The 19,657-nt window shown below is 48.9% G+C and overlaps 1 protein-coding gene across 1 annotated transcript; it reads right to left on the bottom strand.

The window, feature by feature from the left end:
- Positions 1 to 371: 371 nt before the first annotated feature.
- DSTN (destrin, actin depolymerizing factor) lies at positions 372 to 11,994 on the bottom strand. The gene is made up of 4 exons (XM_048297180.1): positions 11,891 to 11,994; positions 3,133 to 3,440; positions 2,816 to 2,892; positions 372 to 1,731 (listed from the first exon to the last, which is right to left on the bottom strand). Exons 1-4 carry the CDS (start codon positions 11,891 to 11,893, stop codon positions 1,622 to 1,624), a joined length of 498 nt encoding a protein of 165 aa, XP_048153137.1. The 5' UTR covers positions 11,894 to 11,994; the 3' UTR covers positions 372 to 1,621.
- Between the last annotated feature and the right edge of the window lie 7,663 nt (positions 11,995 to 19,657).

The raw sequence follows: 19,657 nt of genomic DNA, 5'->3' as shown, positions 1-19,657 counted from the left end.
ACGGAAGGTAGTGCAGAACAACCAACACATGGCCGGGCTCCTGCTGCTCAGACTGCAAACAGGGAGATGGCTCCCAGGAAGGCCCCCAACCAGTGGGAATTTAGGCCCAAAGCCTAAGGGCACACAGCAGGTGCTGTTTGGGAACTGGAGCCTGCAGCAAGCAGGGGCATGCAGGGCCAAGGAGGGGAGCACACTGCAGACACACACCTGCTTTCCCCCCGTATCCCTCCAGCTCTTCCTTCTCCCAAGAGCAGGGAAGGGCAGTAGCTGCAGAAGGCACAGCAGCTCCCTAAGTGCTTACCCAGATCCAGCAGTGCCAGCCCCGCTGCAGGAGGGCTGATCCAGAGGCTGGAGAGGAATCAGTCACTGACCCAGGGGAGGGAAAGCCCATTTATTTAGGCTGTTCAAATTTGGCACGCACAGAACATATCACAGTAATGCACTGGAGGCTAAGGGTTTTGGTTTTTTTTTTCTTTTTCTCTACAGACATACAAGAAAACTCTATGCAACTCCCATGTACACATTACACAAAGGAAACAGCTTTAATCAACCACTAATGAAACATGGAAGCTTTTAAGATCTCTGTAGCTGGCACAGGAATGTTCTCTACCCCCCATACAAAAGGCATTTCAGGTCAAACTTTCTAGTAGGTGATATTTCCATGCATTTCTACAGAATTAAAGAAGCTAACAGACAAAAAGCCCAGATCAAGCCATATTAGTCAGGCTGATTGGTTCTACTAAGTTAAATCAATAGTAATTATGGACAAATGGACCAAGTGACCAAAAACTGGGGCTGAAAATACAATTTTTTAAGTTGTGGTTCCTTTTCATTGTACTACCCATAACCAGAGAGCTCAGATACAAGAACCTGCATTTATAAAAGCCTCAGAAGCATCTGATCCACTAGCAAGTGTATTATTAGAGAAAGGTAGTTCTAAATTAAACTATGTCAACAGAAAAAGCAATTTCTATAGAATCACTCAAGAGGAAAGAGACCTCAAGACACTTCATAACAAGAAAATTGAACCTACAGAACAAGTGAACCTTTAAATATTATTACTGCACCGTGAGTTTACAAGGAAGTGGATTAGGACTACTTCTCCAGTAAAAGTGTGTCTGTTTTATGTCTAGCTTCATAATTAGGCTTTTTTGGTACACCTCTGCAACTGCAAGCACTAAGAATTTAACCCATTTTCCGTGCTAACAGGTTGCTTTAGCTGAAGATTAACCACAGGTTTTAAGTTTTATCTTAAATGGTTACAGGGGAAAAGTTTTTGAATTTTGCTTGTTACTGTTTAGAAAAGCAAGAACAGGAACCAGATCATTCTCACCTCTCCACCTATCATGATACACTGCTCAAATTTTTGGAGACCTTTAGTGTTAATCCACTGGGGACAGAACTGGGCTGGACAACCAATGCAAATATTAATACACCAAGATAAATCCTTAATTTCATTTATTTAGGGTCATTTGTACATACGAGCTACATCTCCAAAATCTACTTTATTCTACAAGACAGCTTCCCTACTGTTAGTGAAACCCTTGCCTAGAATGTTTGCTTTATATAACTGATCTATTAAAACATGGAATGCTTGTAGAGTTGTGGCACTGAATGACATCTACACGGGACTTCCTTCAAAAGCTACGACTAGGGAGCCTCCTAGCTTCTCAGCAATGCAAGCTCGGTTCAGGTCCTCTGGCCCATTTGCTTGGCATTCATGCTTTATGCCTAAAAAAAGAGGCAAAACACTCAATAATGCAGTATTTCAGCATGCTGGTAAGCAATCAAAGAAACATACCTGGTAGTAGTATTAGAAGCAGCAATCCAGTCACTCAAGCAGACAAGTCCTGCCTTAGCTTAGGGAATTTGACAGTTTTTCCCTGACATGTCCCAGGAGACATCTGGCTGCACACCAAATGTCACTGTAGGGACATGTAGGGAGAAATCTGTCACTAGCTCAGTGCTCAGACTGTTGGCCTTTCATGGCAGGCTCTTAGAGCAAATCCCTCATTTCTTGTGCTGCCCTGGATACAGCAGGGGAGGGAGCTCCAGGCAAGCACATGGAGAGGGCTCACTCAACTCCTGCTGGCTCTGCAGAGGTGGCTGAAAGCATCACGCTGAGAACCTGACAGGCAGAGACTGAGAGCTGGGCTAAGCAACCAACAGTGCTTTCTCTTCCTTTTTAAGGATGGGAAGCCCAACCCATGCCTGCCTTATATGGTGAAAAGCTAAATTTCTTCAGGATTTCTTTTTCTCAACTTCCATATGTGCAGCACACAGCAGTCTCCCAGGGCAGTTCCAATCCCTGGGCAAGCCATCCTGTGAAGGCTGGCACTGCTGCACAATGATCCTGTCAGTCTTGCACAGTGCAAGATTTTGGCCCAGTGCAGCCTGAGGAGCTGAAGAATGCTACCTGGCTATAAGCCAGACTGACTTACTATAGCACAGTAAGTTTATGAGACTGTGCATTTTAACAGACACTGGGATCAAAGTGCTCTGCCACAGCACAAAATCCAGCTTTGTGTTATGAATCTCATGGTTTCTAGTCTGTATGGTGCAGACATGCTGCTCCATATGGTACATCACACACTGCAAAACCTGCTCTTGTCCTGAGCACTGTTCTAGTGCCTCTGAAATTTTGTCAGATAATGTAAATTTGAGCCAGAGCTCATTTTAGCTCTGTGACATGACACTTCACCTCTCACTAGTATCTCAAAAAATCAACGACAAAACAACCCCCAAAACCTAAACTAAGTCTTGCTGTGTACTCCAGGGACACAGCAGAGTTAGGAGCATTAGTTCTATTACGTACCTTGAAACTTCTTTTTGATTGCATCCTTGGAGCTTGCGTAGATCATCTTACTTTTGAGAGGTGCTTGTTCTGGTGCCCTAGTGGGAGACACCACAGAGAGTGAAATTAGTGACACTGATTATCCAGCCCAGACAAAAGCAGTATCCTACCCACTATGGACAAGTGGAACATCTCATGGCTCACAGTACAGGCATCAGGCTGCCCAGCTCACTGTAAGCCTGCCATTTTCACAGCCTGGACAATACAAACACTCACAGACCTCACCCACAGTGCCTGGACTGCACGTTAGGAATGTGAGACTTGGAAAGGTGGCTTACCACAAGAAAAACATCAGCTCTTCTTTTTTGGATTCCTTGGTCTCAAAGCTTGCATCATACAAGGCATAGCGGCAATCCTTCTCGGGAAGCATCTGCACAAAGTGCTTGAAAGGGTCGGTGACTGTCACTCCAACATCTCCCACCAGAATCTCTTTGCCTTCCTCCACAATAATGCACTTTTTGTCTGGACTGAGGCAGAAGATGACAGCCTTCTTCCTCTTCTTGATTTCCTCCGGCGTGGAGCACTTCCGCACTTTCATGTCGTAAAAGATACGGCACACCTCATCGGCCACTTGTACTCCGGAGGCCTGCAAAGACCACAGCAAACACCTTCAAGGCCTTCCACCCCAAATTTTCCCAGCTACATTATGGCACTGCCTTAAATTCAAGCCTAGAAGACAATAGCTTCTTGCAATAGTCACTCGTGGCATGAGAGTCTCGTCAGAAAAGGCTGCAGACCCTCTTTTCCAAAGCCAAGGAAAGAATCCGGAGTCTCACTGCTGCCCACAACCAACTGCCAAACCAAAAACCATTCCAAAGAAGGCACAATCCTACTTACACCAGAACACTGTTTTGGGGGAGTTTTACAGGTATGCCAACCTCTTATTCTCTGAGATTCAGTTGTGGCAGATCCTTTGGCATTACAGCAGCTCTCTTCCCTGTTTCAGGCTGGCTGGACAAGCCCACAAGGGTCTTCTGTTCAAAGTTTCCCAGCCATTTCCAGCATGCTTGCTAGCAGCTTTAGGAACCGAGGAAAAACTGGCCAAATTCCATACTTGCCACATAGACTTAGAGATCAAGAGATGTAGTGGGGTACTGGGAGCGCAGTGGTAGTTTTTAGCTGAACAAACCAACTTTGGGAAGTTGCTCTGAATTCAGTATTTCAAACAGAGAACTTGCAAGTCCTAACAGATAACGTCTCTACTTCTCAGCACCTACTCCAGTGGTTTTTAAAACAAGCTCAAGCCACCTCAATGTTCTCCCCCTCACCCTCTTGGAGTCAGCTGGGAAATAGTAGTGAGTGGTATCATATGCCCCTGCGTAAGCTGGAGCAAGAGGTGCACATGCAGCATTATCAATCTGATGTTAAAGGCAGCTGCACAGAATAAAGAAGACAAGACCTAGCAAGAATGACAAAAGGCTGAAACGCATTTTCAGTCTGATGCTTTTCTGGGAATAAGAAAAAAAAAAAAAAAAAAAAAAAAAAAAAGTGGCAAGTAGAAGCATTTACATCTCAGTTTTGTTCTCCGAGTGCACCAAGCTGGAGACATTAAAAGCAGCTGTGCATGAGTGAATACTGCAAATGTGGGAAGCCAGCAGGCACTGCTGGAAGGACATCATGGCCAGAGCAGTAAAGACCAAACTGAAGCCTATCCAGTACTCTATGTGTTCAAAATACTACACATAGTATAAACAGTGAGATTCCTTTAGAATCCTGCTTCCTCCCTCACTATTTTTTTGACTTCCAAATTCAAGTGACATTACTCATACTCATCTATCAGAAGGAAAACTGCCTTTCTCCCTCTGTGTAAACCACCATACGTCACTGCTATGAGCACAGTCAGCAGTACCAACAGTCAGGTGAGACACACAACTGAAAAAGGCTAAAGGTTGTTCTTCAATTTTTTAGACTTATCTTCAGCCCCAAAATGTAAGCTCAAGGGATTAATTTTGCATCTTCAAGAAACAGCAGAGTTCAGCTGCAAAACCAGGGGGACAGAGGTGCAGAACTACTTGGTAGTCAGGCTGCCCTTGAGAGATGGTTATGGACTGGACACCTACTTAACGTGTGAGTTTTTTTTAAAGCTTTGACCAGTACCTACCACAGAGGACCTCATATGAACCCAGACTCTCCTTTTTCTACCAACATCCCTCCTCCTGTAACTCTGAGTGGCTGGCATACACTGCTAACCCAGTGAGGAGAGGTGGCACAGCTGGCAGAATCTATTACTGTGGAGTTTTCTAGAGCTCCCAAGTGCTGGTCGTGGAAAACCAGGGCAATCTCATACATCAGGAATCTGAGACAGCTTTCCAGCTTTTCTTTAGGGTGGAGAACAGTGCTCTTTCAGAGTTTACCTAAATACAAGGGGACCTCCCTCAAGAATTACAATGCACGGTCTGTCTATAAGGGGTAATCTATGCAGAATTGCTTGCACTTTGGGACAGGAGAACAGCAATTCAGTCACTGTGCCTCAGCTGTGTGGCAGGCAGCTATCCTTCTGCATATCACCAATAAGGTGAGGAAAGTACATTGAAAAAGCCTATTTCAGGATAAATTTGAGCAACGGTGCAAACACGGACTCAAAGTGACTCATTCCTGTGTCACCTCCTCCGTGCAGAGACACTGAACTTTGTTGGAGTGTGACAGAGATAATGAGGAATAAAGGTCTTTCTCCTCCTGTCCCTGTGCCTGGTGTGGGCAAAAGCCTCTTTGGGAAGACTCTACGTAATACGAAGTTAACCTAATAAGGCAAACAGTGCAGCAACTACAGCTATTTTTTCATTCACTAAGGACAAACCCACAGTGAATTCAAGAGAACCCTTTTCCTCCCCGAGGTTTATTTTCTAGCTAATGGTACCTCAGTAGCTGACAATGGGAGGTAAGACTTGGGTTTTAGTCACAAACCCCCTCGAGATTCTTAGAAAATGCACAGAAAGCCTGAACTGGCATAGAAATGAAGCTATTAATAATGGAAAAGCAGTTCACGTCACCTACCTCTACCTTTGTCAATTCTCAAGTTTTGCTCCAACACTACAACAAATAATTGCTCTGCACCATGTCATGTTGACTTTGAAAACAGAGGTTAATGCTCAGCTTAGAGCCAAAAGCAGCAGCAATAGAGCTGCAGGTTGATGCAAACTGTGCAGTCAAGTGCATTTACTTGTGCTACTACACAGCCAGACACATGTCTCCAAGTCAGGAGACAAGTTGTTTCTTTAAAAAGAATCTGAGCACTGCTGACAAGTCAGTTCAGATTCCAAAAATGTTGGAAGTATTTAGTCTGGAAACTCAAAATTCACTGTTAAACTGCAGCTGATAACTGGGACTGACCAGAAGCTGAAGGGAAAACGGTGAGAACTGGATTTTTTAGCTTTCCAAAGCAAAAGGCTGTTAGTAGCTGGTGCTACTCCTTTTCACAGCTGCTGTACAACCCCTGGATTCATCACACAGGCTGACATTAGCAGCCATTGTATTGCCAGGGACAATGCAGATTTGTTCCATCTGAGAACACCCTATAGCCGTGTTGCAGTATGGGTTGAAATGAGCCAGTGCAACAAACCAATTCCCTCTGAAAAGAGGATCTACTGCCATAACTGCAGGGCTCCCTCTTCAACCCCGGGCCTGTACCAGCCACAAATGGCTTCACAAACACACTTAAAAATGAAAAAAACTCAAACCCCAGGCAGCTTTTGTTGTAAGGTAGTTGCAACCACTCCATGTAGAACAGCAACAGGATGACTGCTAAGAGCACTGGAACAAGGAGAAATGCCAGACTCTAAATACACGTCCTCAAGCAACATTTTAACCTAATCTCTGCTGTCTTGTCCAGAAGATCTGGTGAGAAGCCTCCACCCTCCCAGTAATGACAGAGAAAACATTTGTTAGTCTGGATTTTCCCTCTTTGGCTAGATATGGTTCTGCTCAGAAGACTCAATACAGCACATTGGTTATAATCTTGTGCATTGTGCCTTCAACACTGTAGAGCTTCAGCAGCCAGCCTGGTCCTGTTCCTTTTTCAGGATTGAAGCAGTTATCCAGCTCTGGACTGGCACATGGGGGCTGGTTCAGTGAGCAGCACATACTGCAGGCACTTGTGGGATCCCTGACCATCAGCCAGCTGGTGACATTTCACTGTAGGAGACAGACCTTTAACTGCAACAAGGCAGCAGCAAGCAGACAAGCCACCTAACTCCCAGATGGGAAAATGATGCCAGGACAGCGCATTCAGGGAGACATTCAGGAAAGAAGGGACAGAGTGAGTTTCCCTGAAGGAATCAACAAAACTGAGTTGTCCCCCAGCACCTCCATGCAACTGCTGCAGACACAGCACACCCTGGGAGCTGAGCCCCTCACACATTATCCCGCGGCACTCATGACAGTATCCCCACTGGATCTCACACAGCCTGCTGCAGGCACCTGAGGCGGGCACTGCATTCACTGCCTTGTCAGCAGGCACTGCAGGAACACAGCGGCTCTTGTTCATAAAGCCTCCTTCTTGCCTGAAGTGCAAAGCTCTGCAGAAGTCTTGGGAGAGCACGATGCCCGCCCTCCACAGGGCAGCCCAAAGAGGGAGCCTTCTGTCCAGCAGCCTTCCACCTGCAGGAGCCAGACCCAGCTGCCTCCACTAAGAGCTCCCAACATTTTGCCTCCATTGCCAAGTACCCAAACTGAAATTTAATCTGAATTGGGGAAGACTGAAGAAGAATCCAAAGCTTTCTCAAGAAAATCCCCACATACAGAAAGCCATTTCAGGAGTGAGAGACATGCCAGACACCTGATAAACTGGATTTGTAGCAAACCTGCACTAAAACACAACTTTGACACAACAAAATTTTACTTCTCTTTTGTTAGGAAGTGCTGTGAGCTTCAGCATTTCTCTTGAATACTTAAAATATTTTACCTAAGAAGAGCCTTTGCTTTCCTCAACTGTAAGACATCTAAGAAGACCTTAAGCTAATGACTTAGTTTGCCTCAAGACAAGTTTGAAGGACTAAATTTGGGTTTAAGTCTTGAGAATTTTAGAGCGTTGGTTTTCCCTCCTGTGATTAGAGCCCAAGAACTCTCCATAGTGGTGCCTGCGCACGCATTATCTCCAGAGCCATTTCAAGATGCAGTTCCTGACTTGTTTTGTCTAGGAACCACACACACACATTGTACACACCAGGATGAACTATCCACAGCTACTCAAGTGGAAACTTTTGCTTCTTGGAAAAACATAATCAATTTTTCCAGAATCTGACACCAAGAATTTATTAAAGCACACCTCGTTTAATTGCAAGGGCAGATTTGAGAACACTGCTCCCAGGTTTGCTGGTCAGATAATTGGCATGTATTTGGTTCTTAGTTTCTTCAGCAAACCCTGTTTCCCCATCCCTGGCATACCCTCCCTCCTATCTACCTCTGAAAATTCCCTGCCACTGCCAGAGCTGCCTGTGGAGCCATGTGGCACTTCCCTCTGACTCACTAATGTGTCATAGTACATGTAACAAATACTTTTTCAATTAAACCTATTTCCACCCGACTGGTCTGGGACAGCACCCTTCAGGGACAGAGCTGTCCCTTGCACTGCCACACAATGAAATGTCCTGGGCCATCACCAGCAACCTGAGGGGAAAACTAAGCCAAGGCAGTTGTGGGAGTGCTTAGCAGAAAGGGAGAGTCACAGCTGAAAGAAAGTTTTGCCAAATGAGGCCTCTGGAAAGGTGTCACCTAAGGCCAACAAGCCAACTGAAAATGTAGGTGGTCAAAACCGTAAGATATTAAACACTGCTCGGCTTTTAATCTGTTATTTGCGCACTCAAGAAAACACATCTGATATTATCATCCCCACTTTACTGAGCAGGAAAGGTGGCAATGCAAGGAGGAAGTGCAAGGAGTGACTATTTCAACTTCATCCCAGAGACCAGCAACAGTGTGGGAACACCAGTGACTTCAGGAGTCCAGAAGGGCCCACATTCCTTCCTGCTTACCTACAGCTGGACAGACACCTCCATTTACAGGGGACAGCCTGTGCATCTGAAGCCTGACAGGAAACAGAACTAACAGCCTTTTACTGCTGTTGTGTAAGAGGCCATTATTTGCACACCATAAACCAGCAAGAAGTACAGAGTCATCTGCATATCACTTGTAGACAGACCCTGCCAACTAGACTCAAGTTTTTATTTTGCATTATTTGGTCTCTTTTGGTAGGGGGAAGGTGTAGGGGGAGGAATCAAAACTCTATTCAGCTTTTATTTTTTTGCCCCCTGACAAGAAGAAAGGTTATCAACAAGACAAGGAGAGATGAGTAGGAAAGGAATTATTAAAAAAAAAAAAAGAAAGAAAAAAAAAAGCTATCCTTCGAATTCCTGAAGGTCATTTCCTCAGCTTTCAGCCAAAGAGGAAATTATCTCCTTCTCTGAGCCACCATGAAGTTCACTCCCGATTTAATTATCAAGGTAGGCAGAACAAGCAATACCCACAAAAGGCAATCCCAGCAACAGTGCTGAAAAACAGGAACTGCAGTGGCCAGTAGTAGCAGGGCAGAAGTTTTCAGTAGCACCCATTCCTGTGTTGAAATGTAAGTTTTTAAGGTAATGCTGGTGGAAGCTGGTGTGAAACAGGACTCTTGCAGAAAATCAAAGCTTCTCAGAAATACATTCAGCACACAAACCAGCTATTATGAGCCTAAATGCCCATAAGAATTTACTTGTGGCCCTCCAGGCACCTACAGCAACCTAAAGCTTAAATGTCACCCTCGAAACCAGGCTCTGAAGGCCAGATCTGGGCATCCCTGATACTTGTTACTGAGGGATCCTCCTCTTCTGAGGAGATTGCTGTGAATGCTGAACAACCAGTTGAGGAAGAGGCTGAGAACAGCTTCACAAGAGAGTCCTGGTTGTATCCAGGCTCTCTCACATGGGATTGCTTAGGTCAGCCCTTGCGCCCAGCAGGAGCCTCTTGATAGTGATTCTGACAAGGCGAGTAGGAGCATGCCAGACACCCACACCACCAATTGTCACGAGGCTGTTATCTTGTATATGAGGCATATGTACCTTGTAATTACACAGATCTGGGCACAGCACTGACTAACAACCAAGAAAAATAATTTGCACGGTCCTCCAAAGACCTTGGACTCATTTAATCCAGTAGCAAAGAAACTGAACATTGTGGCAAGACACAAAAGCTGAAAATCCAAGCTCTTTTGATACGAAAGGATGCCCTCCTGCTGGCACCACTGTACTTTGCCAGAAGGCCTTCACTCTGCCCAAAACCAAGTTCATCTGCAGCATCTCAAAAAAGCCAACCTAAACCCTGTTGCAAAAACAAGATCACAATGAGAAATAGTAGTTTTGACTGACTTGGGAATTCCCTGGTTCCGAAGCAAGATGAAGCCTGACATGCTGAGCAGTCACACTTAACTAGGTTTGCATACTGCAGAGGTGGTAGCTGGCTTGTTGAGACAAGCCTCTTTTGAACGAGAGCTGCAAGTCTCATCAGACTTTTTAGCAGCATCATCTGCAACTCCCATCAGCTCTGCTCCATGCTGCAGGCCAGCCACATGCTCCAGCTTGGATGTTAGAGAAAGCAGGGACATTAGTAGTACATCCCATCTGCCAGTCCTATGGACCAAAAATTCATTTCCTGGATATACCACATGTTCAGTAAACTACTGGTAAATACCAAGGCAAGACCCCAATATATAACACCTCTAACACAGGTAATTAACCCAGGCAAGTGTGTCAAAACACCCAAGTGTGTGTTGCTGGACAAGTGCTTGTGCATGACTCAAGCAAAAACAGGGCAGCAGTTAAAACTGCATGAACTAATAATTGAGGCAAATTTGCCAACCTCCGTCCCCTGAGATAAACGGGGATGCAAACATGGAGCATGGGCAAAGCAAACAGAATGAGCCACCATGAAGTCGAACACGCGTTTGGTCTATTCTGCCCCATTTATGCAAGGAGAACCCTGACACTTTTTTTTGAAAGCCAGGAAACACAAGCAAGTCAGTGCGGATGCTTAATACTTTTTTTGTTTCTTTGCTTCCAGCGTTATACCTTGGATAAATGTTTCCAGCACTGTGCGGGGAAGCAAAACAAACAAACAAACAAACAAACAAAAAAACCCAAAAAATCCAAGCCCTTGCAGCAACTACTTTAAAATTTCAGCTTCCTCGAGCAGCCGCTGCGACACCCTGTTTTTTACAATCAGCGATTCCCCTCGGCGGGTTCCGCTTCCCCCTTTTGTCCGCCACCAGCGCTGCGGGCTCGGGCCGGGCCCGGCGGAGGGGGGCCCAAGCCGGCCCTGGGAGGGCCCGTGCTGGCCCCGGCTGCCCGCGGAGCCGCCGCCGGTTTCTAGGCCGGGCCCGAACCCCTCGGCCGTGGGAAGATGGCTCCCGCCGGGACCGGGGCGGCGGCCGCGCTTCCTCCCGAGCAGGGCAGCCCCCGGCCTCGGGGGAAGGGCGGGCTCCCACCAACACCGCCCGGTGCCTTCCTGCGAGGCCGCGACCCCCTCCCACCCAGCCCCTCGTGGGGAGCAGAGGGGGCACCGCCCCCCGTCCCCTCCCGGCCGCGCCCTGCGGCGGTGCCGTGCACAGCCCCCCCCACGGCCTTTTCCCGCCGCGCCCTCACTCCTCACACACCCCCCCTCCCAGAGCCGAATGGACGCGCCCGCCCCTAGCGCCTGTGTGCGACGCGGAGCGTACCATTACCTTATGGCGGGGGGAAGGAAAACGAGGGAGGACAGTTCCATCGCTTCAAGGCGGGGTGGGAGTAACCTTCCGTCGCCTCATGGCGGGATGGGGGCGGGGGGGAAGGGAGGAGAACGGATCCGCCGCGTCAAGTTCAAAGGCGAACGGGAAGGACCGGGAGAAAGGGACGGAGAAGGAAAAAGGGGCACGATGCGAGGCACGGCAGCGCCGCCAGCCACAGCGCCGGCCGGGATGCGGCGGGCGGTACTGACGCCCCCCTCCCCCCTTTTTTCCCCCAGGGATGAAGGTGAAGGCGGGAGACGGAGAAGCCTAACGCCCCCCCCCCAGCGGCGCGTGGTCCCTACCATGGCGTCGGCGGGGCGCGGCGGGCGGGTGGCGGAGCGCGGTGCGGCGGCGGCGGCGGCTCCCTCGGGTGTCTGGGCGCGGCGCGGGCTCCAGCGGCAGGAAGAGAAGCTGCGAGGGCGCGAGCCGGGCGGAAGCGCTGCCGACGTCACGGCCGCCGTGCCCGGAGGAGGAGGAAGCGGTTGCTATGGCGGGAGCCCCGCGTGGCGACGCCCCGGCCCCAGGCGCACGCGCGAGCGGGACAGCGGGCAAAAACCGCGGCCGCCATGCATGGCCCCGCCCCAGCCAATTAAACCAATCACAATGGGGTACCGGCTGATTGACGCGCCGGCCGGCCAATAGCGCGCGCCCAATAGCCGGGTGGGCGGGGTTACCTGCTCCAAGGTGGGCCGGGGTGGGGGGCGGGGAAGATGTTGAGGGCAGAGCTGGGGGCTTCGGGGAGCGGTGGGGGAAAGTGCGGAGGGCACGAGGAGGATTCGGGCTGCTGGGAGCGCGGCTGGAAGGGACCGGGACGGGCGTGAGGGGGTCGGGGAGCGTCCGAGGGGGCGGCCGTGGCTGTGGGGCGGGCGAGGAGCTTGCGGGAGAAGGCGGCCGCAGCAGCAGGAGCGGCTAGGGGCGGGCGGCCGGGCGGAAGTGTGGGAGTTTCTCTTTTTTTTTCTTTTTTTCTTTTTTTTTTTTTTCTCCCTCCGAGGGTTTTTCACTACCTACTTTGGTGCGATCTCAGGCAGGCGGTGCTGATTGGCTCGGGCTGCTGCGGCAGGAGCCCAGTGCTCTCCGCCGGCACCCACGGAGCCCGGGTCCCGGCGCTGCTTCATCCCGGCGGCCGAAACAACGAGCGGGTTGTCCTCGGGACAAAGGCGGCCCTGAGAAGACGCTGCTGCTCGCATAAGCTGCTGTTCCGTGTTCACGGCAGTCTTGCTCGCTCTGACGAAAATATTCATTCCTTAATGTTTCTGGCCAGCGAGGCTCGGGGTGCTTGTAACCAGAGTACAAAGGCATCTGCTGATGTTACAAAATGTATAAAAGTTAGGTTTTTATCACCGAATCCTGACTGCAGTGATGTTCCCGGCTTGAATCGATAAACAAAAAGCCCCCAGCATCAAAAGCTTATTTGTTGAGTCTGTGCCTCCCTGTAAGCAGGCAACAAAAACAAGACTCGATGGCGGCATTTTCAGGGCTGGGCTATGAGGCAGCAGTACTTCATTACAATTATCATGAAGCTTCACTATTAAAGGTGTGAGCAATGCTTACACACCTTAAATTTTCATCCATATTGCTGTTCTAGTTAAAGGGGCTTGATTTTTATTTGATTTTTTCCCCTCTTTGCAGCCTACCCCAGTAGATGCTCTTTGTAAATGGTGTTAGGCCTGTTCACATGAGACAGAAGTTGCTGAAAGACCCCATGCTGAAGATGGGTGTAATGAAAAAGCCATCCAATTTCATTAGGCTGTTGGGTGAGTTACTGTGGCCAGGGGTTCCTTTTTGCAAAAGCTGTTGCATCAGATTTTTAATGAAACTAGCAAAAGACCTACCAGCACGACTTTAGTTGGCCTGAGTGGATAGTTCTTCCTTAGGCCCTTTTCTGATACATTTAATCAAGGGATGCTTAAATTTGACCCCAAATTTTGACTTACTTTGGAAGTATTAACAATAAATGAATAGGGACATATTTAAATTTTTTTTTCCCCTTTTGAAAAGTAGTTTTGAAACAAGTCAGATAAAGTGCCTGTGTAGTAGGGAGAGCTTCAGTCCTGTGAGTGAGTTTCTCTGGACGACTTCTGATCCTGCCTCCCTGCTGTGATTGTGGCTTGGAGAGGAAATCAAGGCAGTGGTGGTCAGTGCCATGTGGCAGTGCCACAGCAGACCTCCATCTCCAGTGGCACATAGCAGAAACCTGGGGCAGCTGTGCTTTCTAGTCGTAACTGATGCGGATAATTTGTCTGTTACTATTCCAGGCTTGCTCTTTGTAGATGGGTTTCACTCTGACAGAGGGGTACAGAAGTGAGACATCCTGGGGAGGAGATGATGTAAGGCCACGAACAGGGCTGGGGCTATTTCATGCTGTGTACTTATAAGGGCAAATGAGGTGGAACTGGCCTCTTGGCTCAGTCTCTTCCAAGAGGTGGTTTTGGAAACATTGCAGTAGGTTGAGAAGGTATCTAACTGGAAATTCAGCGGGGACAAGAACTCCTTCACCAGCAAAGTAAGAGAAATATCTCACTTTTTCCTGCCTCATGAGAATGATGTGCTTGCTCTGGGAAGGGCACTCACTCACCAACAACCACAGCGGCTTTTTGAAATGTTTCGTTCCCCAAAAGACAAAGCAGCATAGCCCAGTGAGGCTAAACACAGTGGATGTGGTGCTTTGAGGCAGGAACTGTGCACCAAAATACATAGACAAGTGTGTGGTTACGGTGGTACCAGCCTGCCGTAGCACAGGGCTCCACAGACCCTGCACTGCTCTTCCAGCACGGGCACTGGGAGCTCCAGCCCTGCCCCAGAGCTGCCTGCTGGGGATTAGCAGTGTGTATGGCATGGCTTGGGAAGCCCTGCTGCAAGTCTGTCCTGTGCTGCTGGTTGTGTAGGGAAACCGAGCCTGCTTTTCCAGCCCTGTGCTGCTCCCTGACCTGACAGCCCTCTCCTCACGTGCCTGTCACCTTAAGCATCACCCCAACCCTTTGGGGTGCTGGGGTTCCCTCAGCCCAGGTTTGCAGCAGGGTCCTGTCGAAGCTGTTCTGTAGCTCTTGCCTTGGTGCCTGAACCCAGGGGGAGCTCCCTGGTTTGGTGAGGGCAGGAGGAAGTTTTGTTTCTATTTCCGAGTCCCCTTTCTATCAGTGCCAGCTTTTGGATGGGACAAGGGCCTGGGCAGAGGTGAGGAAGTTATTGCCACTGTGGCACCAACGCCCCTGGCTTAGTGTGCTGTGCACCCTGTTACCGCTGTTCTGGTGTATGGTGAGCAAGGCTAAAGCCTCCTTGGGGTGAGACCCCTTTGTCCCCAGCCTCTCAGTGCAGTGAGAGGTTGTCACAATGACAGACATGAATGCTGTGAATTGCATTGTGGAGAGGAAGGGGTTTTTTACTAGCTCTTCTGCTTTTCAATACTGAACCAGCTTTGCCCTTTTTTTCCCTAGTGTTAGTGCTATAAATAAGCTAGGCTGGAAGCTCAAGCTGTATGTTTGGATGAACCATCATGAAGGGTGAATCCCTCTCCCTCTCTTAAGGCAAATGGTATTTGCAATCAGCCTGAAACTTCCCCCCCCGCCCCCCGCCCCCCAAAAAATCCATCCCACAGCCAGGGGGGACCCTGAGAAATTCCAGCAATCCTGTAGCTTGTGGTGACCACTTCGGCTCCAGTCAGAAACATCAGTGCGAACTGCAGCTGGCAAATGTCTGCCCAGTGAAGGATCGCTGCAAAATCCAGCATGGTCAATATAAAAAGTCACCCATGGACTCAGTTTTTGAATGAGACCCGACATCAACAAAAACCTGAGATCAATACATCCACTTTGCTGACTTTCTAGCTTTGGAGATGGTGACTACTTGCTTACTTTATATGCCTCAGCTATTTGAACTCCCCCTCCCGTCCTCCAAGCTACTGACTCATTTCCTCCTCTAAAACCTTCCTTTTTTAGCCTTTCGCTCTGAAGTATTTGGTGTCTGTTTTGAGCTGCGTGCTCCATGCCTTACTTAGGCAAACTCCTACATCACAGCCCTGCAAGCCATGCTTTTGTACCATGGAAATCGTTTGTTTTCCCTGATAGTTTCAGTCCTGAGGGGCAGCCTTGGCTACTGACTGTGCTCGTCGGCAAATTGCTGCTTTGCTGTTGGAAATTGGGGAGGCAGACAATCGGCAAGGCAGCTGGTGAGCTGAGGCTGCCGCTGCTTATGGTAATTGCTGTTGTCTCCCTCTTAGCCCCGCTTCCCCCATCTGCCTGCATCCACCTGCCGTCTTTTCATCCACTTTTGCCCTGATCTCGCAGTTGGAGCGGGGATCACAGATGCTCCTCTTTGGCTGAACGACCACCGAGCACCCAGACTCTGACTCTCTGTGCTGTCTGATGCAGCAAAGGAACAGGCAGTGTCCCCTTGTGCAAGGTCTGGCGCGGTGGTGACCCAGAGCTTTGGTCGTGGGTGATGGATGCTGCTGTAACAACACTAGCTGAGTGTGCCTGAAATACAGTGCCTTTTTCTCAGGGCTTATGGAATATTGGCTCTGTGGTCTTGGCGTCGCAAGGATCAGCAAAGATAATTTTAGACAGGAACAGAAAGTCTCTGTAAACCTTACAGTCATAGCTATTTCACTGGCAGAAAAAAACCCCACGAGGAGCCCATGGCTGTGCATTGCTGAAACATTCTGCTTAGTAGGTGCACTGGAGTAAAAATTTAAAGGGTAATTTGGGGGCAGGAGACTCTAAGGGCGATTTCTGGGAACTGTTGTGATGCTCCATCCCTTTGCTGAGGAGGTGGTGCAGCAGACAGGATGCAGGAACCAAGAACCTGATGTTTGGTCCAAAGCCCTCTCATAGCCTATGGCGTGAGTCTGGACAAGCTGCTTTCCCCCGTTAGGTTAGGTTCCTGTTTTTGAAGCGTTGACATTGTTCCTGCTTTTTCTGTATTGCAATTTGAGATTTAGTGTGTTACAGTATGGGTAGAATCAGAGCTAGATGCTGCTTATCAGTACTTGCTATTTTTACAGTAATGAAAAGGCTGTTCCTAAATTGCTACAGATGAATGCCAGAACTTGTATTCCCTTTAATTTGCTATCAGCTTCCACAATTGCTGCAGGTTGCAATCCTTCTAATTTCCGCGTGGTGAAAACTGCAGGCTATGAACAACCAGACTAAAATTTGACCCTGCCTGCTGCTGTAAAACTGGGTGGATTTTATCAGCCTCATCAGAATTGGTCTGGACTGAGTGGGATGGGGAAGGTAGCTCAATGCTTCATTACCCCTGGGGCATTTTCTCCACTAGAAAGACAAAGGAGGAAATAACACAAGAAGGTAGCTCAGGAGTGGAACAGCTTCATGTCAATTTAAGTAAGCAAGAATGTCATCAAGCTACTCTTCTACCTGGCTTTTTTTTTTCCCCCTTTGATTTTGTTGCCACTAAAGCCTGTCTGAAATACTTTTTATGGTGAGAATGAAATGCCTCTTGCTCCAGAATCAGCTTAAGGGCTGGCCACTGCTCAACTCTCGCTTAAATCCTGAGAACAGGCAATGTACAAAACTTACAATGATGTGTTTTCCCTGCATACACGGGAATTGGACCTTAAATCCCTGTCAGTCTGAGAAGGGAGGCTCGTGTTGAATACAGAGGCCTTGAACCAGTGGGTAAAGCTTTAAGCAACATCTCTGCCTGCATTACTCGAATGCTTTGCAGCAGAAAATTCTCTGTGATTGTGCTCTAGAGCTTTTGCCGTGAGACAGGGCTGTGTGTGCAACCCCTTTTATAGAGGGGGAGGGCTGAGCCCAGAGAGGCTGCACGGCTCTCACAGCCCCGGGCAGGAAATTTGTGGTGATGAATTCTTCTCTGCCTTTACCGGGTAACACCCGACCCTTCGGGCCATCTCTGCTCTGCGCATGTAAGATGATAGTGCTGCTACACTGAATGCGGCACGACTGCAGGGATTTCTTGGAGAATAAGCATTTGTGGCTTATGTGGGCTTTGTTCCAGGTGTGGAGGTGGTTGCTGCTGATGCCATTAGTAATTGCCATCTGCAATGCCATTAATAATTATTTTATTTCCTGAATTAGTGAACCCCCACTCCTCACACTGTAACCCAGACAGAAGGTTGTTGTAGCAGTTTAGTTTTCTTACAACACAGTTTGTGCTCAGCAGCATCAGAATAACAAAACTTTTTGGACGTGTGTTGTTCCTGCAGGATGGACCCTTGTTTTGGCTTGGGAACTGCAGGCCTGTCTGAGTTTGTCAGGGCTGTGGCCACTTATTGAACCTGTCTGGGTTTGGCTCTCTGGAACGGGGGGGGCTTGGCTCTTGTTGGAATTGGGAGTTCATTTTAAGGAGGGCTTCCGAGGGTAAGATTAGATGGGAGGTGAATTAGCCCTACCCCATGTATAGGGCAAGGTGATGTACAGGCATAGACTGGAAAATCCCCACCCCTAATCTGCTTACTGTCTAACCATAAGAAATGCATGGGGTAATGAAAAAGGAAGCAATGAGACATATTAGTCAGCATTATGGATGTTCATCAACAGCAGCCTTTTAACTGTGGAGGACTTGCTAGAGGGTAGTGAAAACATCAGCCTTGTACCTGTGGAGGATTTGCTAGAGGGTAGTGAAAGGCCCTTCAAAACTGACAAAAGATAATTAAGAAGCATTGAATATGATTTCTGGGGAATGCTCTGAGAATTCACTGGAGGCCTGAGTTGCAGAGGTGGGTATGGAGAGGTAAGCACTCATTTCCAAAGCACAGCCATGTGCTGTGACACTGGAGAGAAGCCACAGCACTGGCAGTGCCTGTGGAGCACAACTGGGATGGGCTGCAGGACAAATCTGCCCACAGTCTGGGACTGCACGGATCTGAGAGCTATGGGAGCTGGCTGTGCCAGCAGTGTTTTATGGGTGGTGCTGGGGAGAGCAAGCAAATCAGTTTTTTTGCCTTCCGATACATGAGGTAGTCTCAAAAAGGGCTTTGCTTTCCTGGTGAACCTGAGCCTCACACATGGATGGACAACACTCCTACCACTACTGCCACTTAGGCTGTGCTAGGTGAGGTGGGGGAGTAGGAGGACATTGCAGAGAGACAAAATGGGAAGAAGAGGGTCTTGCTGTGTTTCCTGCAAGCGTGCTGTGGATGGGAGTCTCTGAGAGTTCCCTTTGCCTCTCCTATCTGTGTTGTGGGCCTGCAGGATGTGGTCTTTCTGCACAGATTCTGAATGGAGTCAAGAGTGGCTCGATAGCTGTATCTCTGCTCTAGCTGTATTTATAGCTCTGGGTTGACAGCGGGGTCATGGTGAGCTATATATACCTGCTGTGGTTGCTCTTGTCCGGGGAAGTGGCTGTGGGGAAGTCTCCACTGAAAAACAGGGTAGTGTGAATAGAGCATTCCCACCACCCTCTTTAGATCTGTTCTGTGTGCCTCAGTCTGTACTGGTGGCCTGTGCTTGGTCTGCTGGCTCTCTTCAGGCACACAGAGTGGAGGAAGGCTGGCTGGTGTGGGGGGATGGATCAGCTGGGTGAGCCTGTGTATTCCCAGTCTTCAGCCAAGCAATGGTCTCCTTCTGAGCCTTTGCACTGCCTGAGTGGCACAGCTCAGATCTCTCCATGGGTGGTCACCCAACAAGCTGCATGTGGGTGGTGGCAAGGAGCAGGGTTACAGCTGCATTTCTGAAGGGGGCCTGGAGGCACAGGTTGCCAGTCGATGGTGTATGGGCTGAATCTGGCCAGCCAGAGCAACTTCTTCCCGGTGCAAGCTACCCTGTCATCCTTCCCTAGGGCTCTGACACTTCTGCTGGTTCCGAAAGACTTGAATGTTACCAAAACACAGCTCCTGGACAGTGCTTCCCCTGTCAGATTGCCCATCACAGAAGTCTTTCTCCCATCCTGTGATGCTTTGCTCTTGCTGTGTTCAAAAAGGTACTCCTGACCTTCCCTCCAGCTCCATCGGCTTCCAGGCAGGTGGCTGATTTCCACTCCTCTCCCGGATCCCGACTGTCTCAGTCCCAGATTCAGCGTCAGCCTCACCCCGGCTCAGGGTGGAAGTGGCCCTGCAGCTTGGAGATGTTCCGCTGGCGAGTCGGGGCCCTGGG

This window comes from Corvus hawaiiensis, chromosome 3 (genome assembly GCF_020740725.1).
Source record: "Corvus hawaiiensis isolate bCorHaw1 chromosome 3, bCorHaw1.pri.cur, whole genome shotgun sequence".
Taxonomy (NCBI): domain Eukaryota; kingdom Metazoa; phylum Chordata; class Aves; order Passeriformes; family Corvidae; genus Corvus; species Corvus hawaiiensis.
Note: the sequence above shows the minus strand (reverse complement) of the source record. Positions and strands in the feature narration are given on the sequence as shown.

Bases quoted from the DNA above. Each gene is read 5' to 3' on its own strand.
- DSTN (XM_048297180.1), bottom strand. The intron at 2,893-3,132 runs GTAAGCCACCTT...GTCTCCCACTAG, and splicing joins GAGCTGATGTTTTTCTTGTG to GGCACCAGAACAAGCACCTC. The intron at 1,732-2,815 runs GTACGTAATAGA...CTCTTTTTTTAG, and splicing joins AATCAAAAAGAAGTTTCAAG to GCATAAAGCATGAATGCCAA.